Raw genomic sequence first — 9,596 nt, forward strand, 5'->3', positions numbered from 1 at the left:
CCTCTTGCTCATCAGGTTCCACTATCTTTTTATCCTTCTGTTTTTCCACCCAAACTTTCTTAGATTCATCCTTCTTCCTACACACTGCTGAAATATGTCCCATTTCATGATAGTAACCACACGAAACAGGCAGCCATTCATATTTAACTAGAAATTCAATCTCGTGATGAATCTCATTAGTAAATGAGATCTTCTCAGGAAACTCTTGACACAACTGAACCTCCACCAGTACACAAGCAAAATTAAGCCTATCTTTATCCTTCGTTATCTGATCTAACATCAAAGGAGTCCCAATCTGACCCACAATCTTGAAGGGTGCCTTTTCCCCCCAATACTTCAAGTCTAAACCATGAATTTTAATCCAAGTAGAAACAGAGTTGACATCCTCTTTCTTAAAGTCAGAGTAAGCATCCCATGGTTTCATAACTACTGGCTTACGATCAAAAAACAAATATCCTCCTTTAAGAATTTCATCCCTCGTTATCGTATCTTGAAATCGCACAATGTAAACACCACGAGTAAGCAATCCAACCTTATCAACCCCTTTGTCCTTCCAAACTCACCTAGCATAACCCTCAAAAATACTCAGGGGCGAGTTAGCACCAAGGACATAACAAACCAGTGCTGAATTCCAAAACAGAATTTCATCCTCAATATCCTCCATATCTATTTTCACACATGACTTCTCTGTAAAACTCTCTCTAGCAGTATCCCCAAATTTCTGACTCAAGTTTTGAATAACCTTACCTGAGCGTAAAATCGGAGGAGAGACGTGTTGCCCTGATTTAATCTCAGCTTCACAGTGTTTTGTTGCCTCCAGGCAACTCACAAAGACAGACCGAGACTCATGTTCCCATTGAAGATGCTGCAAGGACGACTTCGGAGAAAGGATCATTCTTCTTCAACAGTTTGAATCTCCGCCTCCTCCTTTTCCTCTTCTGAAACCTCCAGGGCTTCTACACCCAGTAAATCGGCCATCGTCTGGTCTTGGTTACCTTGTTTGAAGATGTAGGACCCTTCTTCTTCTTTGTATTGACAGCAGCCTGAAACTTACCCCGACCTTTGGTTCCCTTCGCCATAGCTTCAGCACACCGCTGAGAGAACCTACAATGATACCCCAATATTTTGTTTTATGAAAAGTGAATAGATCATAAATTAACACTTATAACTAAATAAAAATAAATAATTATTATATTCCAATCACTTAAAACTGAAAATTGCATTAATAATTATTAAATATATGACCTCAAACATATTTATTTGTTCAAAATCTAAAAACTCAAAATTTTAAATAGATCACAAATACGAGACGAAACAAACTTTAGTATTGGATGGTAATAGAGAAACAGTTTGCTTCAGAAAAAAAAATAAAGAAACGGCAAAAGGATAGATAATTGCTCATTAGGTCTAAATGTATACAATGCGCAATGATTAATGAGTCCAATTGCAATTTACCAAAAATAATTAGAATATATATATTTTTTTTAAATCTTTAACTTATTCTTTATTTTCCTTGGTTGTGTGCCCTTTTACGTGTCTTACTCAAATATTCAATATTCTTTCCTTCATTAGAGCTAAAAGCCTAAAAGTATTACAAGAAGGAAATCAGTCCGTATATATTTATATATATCAGAGATGAAATGCATATGCATTAGTACTACTTATACCTTTATACCAAACTTGTCATGATCGACCCCAGCTAGCATAGCTCCATCTACAAGGTCATATAGTTTACCCATCAGCACACACATTATATATGCTTTGAGCCATTATATATGCATTGCATAGTATACACCCCTCATTAACTAATACATCTCTCCGATCCAAAATTCTAGCTAGTCATCCTTGTTATTATCATATAAATATATATATATATCTCGTGATTGTTATATTTAATCAGAATCATGATAAAAGAGAAAATAGAAAACCATCCCTTTCATCCAAACCACTCTTTGATCCTCACAGATGATCACAACATGGAGCGTTGCAGCACATGTAGTCGAACAAGCTTTTCGAGCCATGTTTACCAGTGCGAGGAGTACCCGGAGTGCAAATTCAGATTGTGCCGGGAATGCTCTAGTGTGGAGCCAAACATCGACTATCCAGGTCACCAGCACAAGCTGTGTTTCATGGAGAAAACGGAAGAAGAAGATGTTGAGTGCGATGCTGACGATGGCTACTGTAAGCGAGATTTTGTATGCGACGAGCTTGATCGCACGGCATACTCCTCCATCTTGCGCTGCGTCCCTTGCAATTTCAACATCGTTCACTTGTTGTGTGGTCCGTTGCCGCGCAGCATTCGTTACGAGTATCACATGCACCCTCTTGTTCTTACACCCTCGGTGATTGATAGTGACAACAACCACCATGAATCCCAAGATGAAGATGATGAATATTACTGTGATATTTGCGAAGATACCAGAGATGAACGTATTTGTGTTTATTATTGCGCAGACTGCAAATTCGTCGCTCATGTTCACTGCTTAATTCCTCAGGTATGTATACTCTAATTAATTCTATGATTAGGATGTGTCAATTCAATATAGTTTAATTGCAACGAAAATTTGTGTATTTTTTAATATGCCATCAATTAATATGAATAACATTTGCTTATAGGGAGAATCTCTTTTTTAGTTAATAATTAAATAAAAGCCTCTTTTTCGTTTTTTTCAATAAATTTTTCACATTAAGTATTGCTTTAAACTTTATTGGAAAAATGTAGATTTATTAGTTATTTTTTAATTATTTATTCATAATAATATTTATATATGTGTATATAAATTAACTAGAATTTTAATACTTGGTTTCATAAAGAAAAAAATAATGTTATTTTCAATAATATATATTTAATTGAAAAGCGCATTGCTTCTTCATATAAATTAATTACTATATATTTTTTGTATTTAAAAAAATAGTAATGTCAATTAAATATAATTTTTTGAGTTATTATTGGATAATAATATAGTTAATAATTTTTTGGTTGGCAATAATAGGATAATATAGTTAATATTAAAATACTAATTTGTCTTCCAAAAACAAAAAATACTTAATTTAAAATTTTATCTAGAAAAGTTTGAGTAGGTCCTGTACATTATACATTTTCAAGTAAGTATTGTTAAGGGATACTAAATTGATCTGTCAAAGATATTGGGCACCATCCATGACTGCCCAATAGCAATGCTCTTTTCACGTAGATGGTCTTTTTTTGGGTCCTATCAGATTACGAGTGCACTCACAGGAAGCGTTGAAGATCAAGACCTTATACTCCTAAGTACAAGCAGTGGAAGCGACGACACAGATGACCAAGTTGACAAAAATGATATGACCTTGATGGACCTCATACAAAACTTAACCAAAGAAGACAAAGAAACGTTCGAAGAGCACTTCTATTGGCACACTAGCAATAATGTGGTTTTTGATAGTACTTGTGGAGAAAGCCATGGCAGACAACCAGAAAAATACATTTTCCCACATTCACCTGCGGATTTGGATAACCAAGTTTACAAGTTTGACACATACTGTAACTTTAGAAGGTTGAAACTAGATACTAATGATTTAGAAGTGAAAGTTGTGACGGTTAAGAATTACAAGGTAGCTTGGTACCTACGTAATGTTCTGAAGAGTTTGCTTGAAAAGCATGGAGATGTTATTGATGAAGAATCGAAACTAAGTGGGGACATGAAGAGTCTTGCCTTTCACTTTCTATGTCGAGTCATATATGACAAGGATAGAACGAGGAGGAGAGACATTACTGAAGAGCTTATTAGGGAATGGTATGGCTATCTCAAGTTTGTGAGGCGTATGGGGCTTAGAATTATGTTTTTGTACGAACAACTTGAGAAAATCAAGCGTGATTTCGTCTCACAAATTCCAATCAGACTTGAAAGTGAAATTCCCAATGAATTGCATCAGAAGAAGTCGCGGCTGCAAAAACAAATAGAAAAAGTTGATACTGATCTTGACAAATGTAAGGAGTATTCTAGTCGTTCATCTGGTGTACGTCTGAGACTGAGTGACTACTCTTATGGGGATGATGAGGCCTCAAAACTGATGCAGGGTACTGCAGAGAAGAATGCCTGAATTGCTCGTTTTCTGAGGGAATAACTGTGTTTTTTTAATTTCTTTTATTCAATAAGATTGCATCAGTTGTATTGAATTTGGTGTTAAAATAAAGACAGAGAAGTTCTAATATGAAAGTTCTTCTCCGTTGGAGTTAATTATTGATGTTTCTATGAAATAAAAGATAAAGAAAGAGGATTTTTCATGAGGTTGATTAAGGGTGTGTTTGAAACAAGTATTACAATATATTTTAAAATACTAAATATTTTTAATGTCAAATGATAATTATTTATGAATTATATAACAAATACTATTATTATAGTAATTGGGTGCAATTGAAACTCCTCTGTTATCTTACATAGTTCTTTAATTATAATATTATAATTATATAGTTACTGTGTAATTACATGGCCAAACAAACACATCAAATTAAGTAATCCGCTTTCCAAATGCACCCAAAGTCTCCCAGAATGGTAAATGATCATCTCAGTTTCTAGGAGAACAAATTAACAAGGAAAGAAGACACTATATAATCGATGTTCTAAGAGAATATGTACATGGAGATAAAGTGCAAACTGGGTTTGGGGAAGCTACTCTGCTATAGCTAAAAACAATATTAACGTAGCCCTCTTAATACTCAATAATAGTAGTTATTCCTTGCTTACATATTATGTGTATTTCATTTTAGTGAGGTTTTTTTATGCTAATTCGTTATAGTTGGCAAGGCCATCAGTCCTTAAATTATGTCAACAAGATTTGAGACAAATTTCAGACAATGTGGTTTGGGGTTTAAAATCCAATAAACAAAATAATCATCAACTTGCAATGATGATTGAGAAACTAGCAAACTTATTAAACAGCTTTGTACGACTGAAACAAGAAAACCCTTGCGACAAAGATGATCTAAAGCTATCATTTTTTTCCTTTTGTTCTTTTTGGCTGTACTGATGTTAAAAAAAAATCCGATAAATACACCGGAAAAAGTGTAATGAGGTAGGAAAAAATAAATAAATAAGTTTAATCACAGAAGAGGTTCAGAGAGCTCCATTTCATTTGACGTCTGTTGTTCTGTAATAGGTCGACTAGCCCCTACGAAATCCATCCCAAGCCACTGCCAAGGCCAGCATACATATCTAGGCCTACTTCGGCCCCTTGAGTCTTCCCGGTTTTCGAACTCTTCAAGCTGACGGGTAAGTTCCTCTACTCTATCCCTGAGCCTTGATGCCCTTGAGTCAGCTAACCTCAATGATTTCTCAGCTGCATCTCTAGCTGCCATGGCGGCTGCAGCCGTCTCTTCTTTGAATCTGAGTTTCTTTTCTGACTCCAACATGGCTCCCTTTGCCTCTTCAAGTTCTTGCTTAACTGACGACAACTGCAGATTTAATCACAGTCAAATACTTGACATTCACCAGAATTTGTTTACATTCTAAACGACCAAGACAATGAATCCTATCACTAACATATCAGACGATAACTGTTATTTTGATGTTAAACAGGATACCAATATTCTATTAAGGAGCACAGAATCATGTTAAAAAGACAAGGCTTCCTTCAATTATGCATCAGAGAGTCGCAAGTATTAATTATCGTCCAAATAATCGCTCACCTATTCCATTTTGGAACTTGCTAAAGAGGGAGAATGATCAATGTTTCATGACCTAGTGCTAACGCAAAGTCATCAATTTTCCCAATTATCTTTCTGTTGATTGAATTCCATGCACAGCACACAATACTGGTTAATATCTACACTACCCATATTGCTGCCTCATCTTTTCCCTACATTATATAAGGTCCAGATTCTACTAAAACTTACATCTTTCTTAAAAAAGATATGCCCCAAAGGCTGTAATAGATACTAAAACCAAAGTAGGCAGAAAGTTCAGAAAACCAATAACTGTGTGCAACAACCCAGAATGAATAGTGATACCAGCTTGAAAATCATACCTGTGCAACGTATTCTTGTTCAACGCCCCTGCCAGCAGCAGCTTCTTGCTCTGCTGCCACTCTCCATCTTGTAATCTCTTCTTCAGCAGAAGCAATGTCCATCATTAGTTCTTCCACCTGACAAATACATTAGAACCAACTTCTAATCAGAAATGAAATTAGATGAGAAGAGATGAGATTGGAAATATAATTAAGCTGTCAACAAAGTAAAAAAAAGCATACACTTTCATTCGCCACTCTTTCTTTCTCTTCAAGTTCTTCAATCTGACGCAGCCTGTTGTCAAGCTCCTTGGCTTGAGCCTCTACGTGCTCTTTAAGTAAACTTGACTCTGCCCTTCATACACACAAGCAGTACAAAAACAGAGAGTACCACATCAGAATACATGAAAAACTGCTCACAAAACCAATATAATAATCTTAATTTAAAAAAAAAATTTCTTTTGAAAACGGTGCATATGTAGACATAGATGCAGATTAGCATGTGATAATGATAAGAGTACCTTAATTCCTCCACAGAATGCTGTAGCTCAATGATCTCAAGCTGAGATGCCTTTACAATATTCTCCAACGCTTCAGCCTGTTAGACATATAATACTCAATAAGGCGAAACTTGTCTTTGCAACGGAATGCAGAGTTTGAAATTATAGTCAATCCAAACCTGAACAAATGCTAAACTTACCAAAGTGTATACTTCGTCATCCTCTGCCTTCAGTGAGTCCACTTTGTGGTCAGAATTTAGAACACTCCTATTCCCAATATGCTTACCAAATTTGAAATCTATTCCAGCTTCTCTTAAACCGTTTTCAGCAACATGGAACAAATCATTCGATTTTGAAGATGGATTTGATGTAATCCTCTTCGATAAAGCGCTCTTAAGCAGAGATCCAATGTGTTCTTTCTCCTTAGTTAAACGAGAAACCGTTTCATCTAAGCTCTTAATTTCACGATTCTTTTCCTCAATTAGATCCTTTGTCTTCTCAGTGACAATTCCAGTTAATTCATAAATGGATTCCATCCCAGCTAAAGATGCACGTACATTTTCCTCCATGTCAGTTTCTTGAGGGAGAAACAACGATTCCGAGAGCTCTGACTGATCCAAATTACCAGCATCAACAATCTTGATAACACCATAAATTCGGTCATGAATTTTCGAAACCAAATTCAACTGATTAAACAATAAAGGCCTCTGTGCTTCCATTTTCGATTCCAACTCTGTCAACTTATCTTCGTACTCTTCCACCAATTGCCTCAATTCCGTAGCTTCACTTTCCACCTTGTTTACCTTCTCTTCCATCTCTCTTTCAATTTCAGATATCCTTCCTTCCTTTTCAGCAACCATCTTCTCCAAATTCTCAGCCGCAGAAGCTTTCCCCGAAACCTCATCTCTCAACTTACTAATGGTGGCTTCAAGTTGAGAAACCTCAATAGCAATCTCGTAACTCCTCTGCTCCATCTGCTCCCTGGTTTCATTCCTGGACTTGGCCGTTGCATCAATCTGTTTAAGGAGTTCTTCCACAATCTCATTCGTCCTCTTAATGACGCCATAGGCCACAGACGCCATGCCCGAGTATTTTGTTGAACGAGGCAATCCGCCATTCCCAAAGTTCTTGAAGCTACTGACTTTCGCAGAAATCTTCTCAATCCCAGTCACAAACATATGCGTCGAATTCCCAATTTCCGATCTCAAACCATCTCTCTCCTTCACTGCCTCATCCAATTGCCCAGCGATCTCACTCACCTGCTTCGAAACCTCATCTCTAGCTCTACTCACTTCTGCTAACTCAGCCGCGACCTTCTCATAACTCCCGGAAATTTCTTCCTTCTCGCGCAAAGCTTCATCTCTCTGCCTCCCAAACTCATCTCGCTTCTTAATCGCCTCATGAGCCAAAGCCTTCAAACGAGTAAACGGCAGTTCTAAATCACTTCTCGCTTTCTCCGCCGCCAAACGACCTTGACGCTCGCGATCGAGCTCCGCTCTCAGCTCCCGGAACCGCTCCGGCGAGATTTCATCCTCGGAAGAACTCTTAATCATAATCGGCGCTGGATCGTCTCCTTCCACATCACTTAAAACCGCGTCGGCATCATCGTCACCCGAACCAGCCATTTTTGTAAACACCAAACAATTTTTTCGTTGCTATTGCTATAACCGACTCATCAAGCAACCTCTAATTCCAACTATGATCGCCAAATCGGTGAATTTCTAATACAATAACACCCCAATTTGGTTAGGGATTACAATGAAACCGAAATTGAGATTGGAAAGTCAGATTTGGGGGAAAGTGATTCAGTGAATTGAGACAGAGAATGCGTACCTAAACCTAAAACGACGGGGAAGTCGAAGAAGAAGACGACGAAACGACAGTCCGTGGCAGAAAAGCAAGAACAATAGGTAGCATTACCAACCAGTCTTCTCCTCCTCCTTTGTTCTTTCCTTCTCTTTTAGAATTATTAAATAAATAAAAAATTTCTTTTCTTTTAACAACAATAACTATTTGGATCCACCGCTGATGAATATTCGGGAGTCGTTGAGATGTTGCCACGTCTCCATATCATGTATAGTCAGCTTTTTTGGTCTTTTTTTTTAAAGTGGTGAAGAAGAAGTTGAGAATTAATTGGAGGATGTCTTGGGAGCCCGGACACGATGGAGAGTGATGACTGCGCTGATTGTAACACACCTTCCTCTCTCTCAGTCGAGAGTCAAGATTTCGGGAAACGACATTGTTTAGGAAAAAGAACATCATTTAAGGGAAACGACGTAATTCCTAAAAAAATTCCCTTTAAAAAATAAAAATAAAAACTCTTAAAAGCAAGTTACTCATTTTCTTATTATTTGTCTCTTATTTGTTATTCAATAAATTATGATTTTTCTTTGGTTTGGTTTAATCTTATTAACACAAAATTAAAAGCATACATTCCTTCTTTCTCTCTTAAAAAAAAAACTAGCATTAGAGTAAGACCTTATAACTCTAAGCAATATAATACAAAACAAAGTGATTAATTAAATAAGTTATAACTCTATTACAAAAAATATATGTAAATATAGAAAGATATAGAAAATAGAGTAACTCTATAATAAAATGATACAAATAAATATAAAAGAAGAAATAAGAAGATGAAACAAAAAAGTAAAAGAATAATATAAACAACTCTATCACTCACACCACCAAAGTGAAGAGCAATAAGAATCACCAACTTGAACAAGGTTTACAACATTTGTCCAAAAGGTTATTTCCTCATATCTCAAGCACTAAGGGAACTCTCACAATTGGAAATAGTTCTTTGGAATAAACAAGTTTCTAGGTGAATTTCTAGCCAAGTGCTCTAGTGGATAGAAATTAGTGTGTCTTACAAGAGAGCAATAGACTCATATTTATGGAGTTTTGAAACACTCTTTGAATCTCAAATTCCACCAACCTCATGGTTGTTACCAATGTTTAATTGGAAGTTTATAAAATTAAAAAGGAGTTTTGGGAGTTACATGAGTTGTTAAAATCGTTCGTAGTGGAAAAATAAAATTTTTGTTTGGCTGTCAGCTCCTCTGGCAACGGTCAGAGCTATACCTGGTCGCAGTCATGAGTATCTGTTCCCCAAGC

General features: G+C 36.4%; 2 protein-coding genes across 3 annotated transcripts; one reads left to right on the forward strand and one right to left on the reverse strand.

The window, feature by feature from the left end:
• Positions 1-1,780: 1,780 nt before the first annotated feature.
• LOC133822222 (uncharacterized) lies at positions 1,781-4,271 on the forward strand. Its single transcript, XM_062254482.1, has 2 exons — positions 1,781-2,495; positions 3,220-4,271. Exons 1-2 carry the CDS (start codon positions 1,905-1,907, stop codon positions 4,078-4,080), a joined length of 1,452 nt encoding a protein of 483 aa, XP_062110466.1. The 5' UTR covers positions 1,781-1,904; the 3' UTR covers positions 4,081-4,271.
• A 569-nt stretch (positions 4,272-4,840) lies between these two features.
• On the reverse strand, positions 4,841-8,459 carry LOC133822223 (uncharacterized protein At3g49055). Of its 2 annotated transcripts, XM_062254484.1 has the most exons (6): positions 8,316-8,459; positions 6,683-8,203; positions 6,504-6,580; positions 6,226-6,337; positions 6,004-6,120; positions 4,841-5,431 (listed from the first exon to the last, which is right to left on the reverse strand). In XM_062254484.1, exons 2-6 carry the CDS (start codon positions 8,105-8,107, stop codon positions 5,081-5,083), a joined length of 2,082 nt encoding a protein of 693 aa, XP_062110468.1. In that variant the 5' UTR covers positions 8,108-8,203; positions 8,316-8,459; the 3' UTR covers positions 4,841-5,080. The 2 variants fall into 2 exon arrangements, with proteins under 2 accessions (XP_062110468.1, XP_062110467.1); XM_062254483.1 differs by having other exon boundaries at positions 6,683-8,459.
• Positions 8,460-9,596: the final 1,137 nt, after the last annotated feature.

This window comes from Humulus lupulus, chromosome 3 (assembly GCF_963169125.1).
Source record: "Humulus lupulus chromosome 3, drHumLupu1.1, whole genome shotgun sequence".
NCBI lineage: Eukaryota > Viridiplantae > Streptophyta > Magnoliopsida > Rosales > Cannabaceae > Humulus > Humulus lupulus.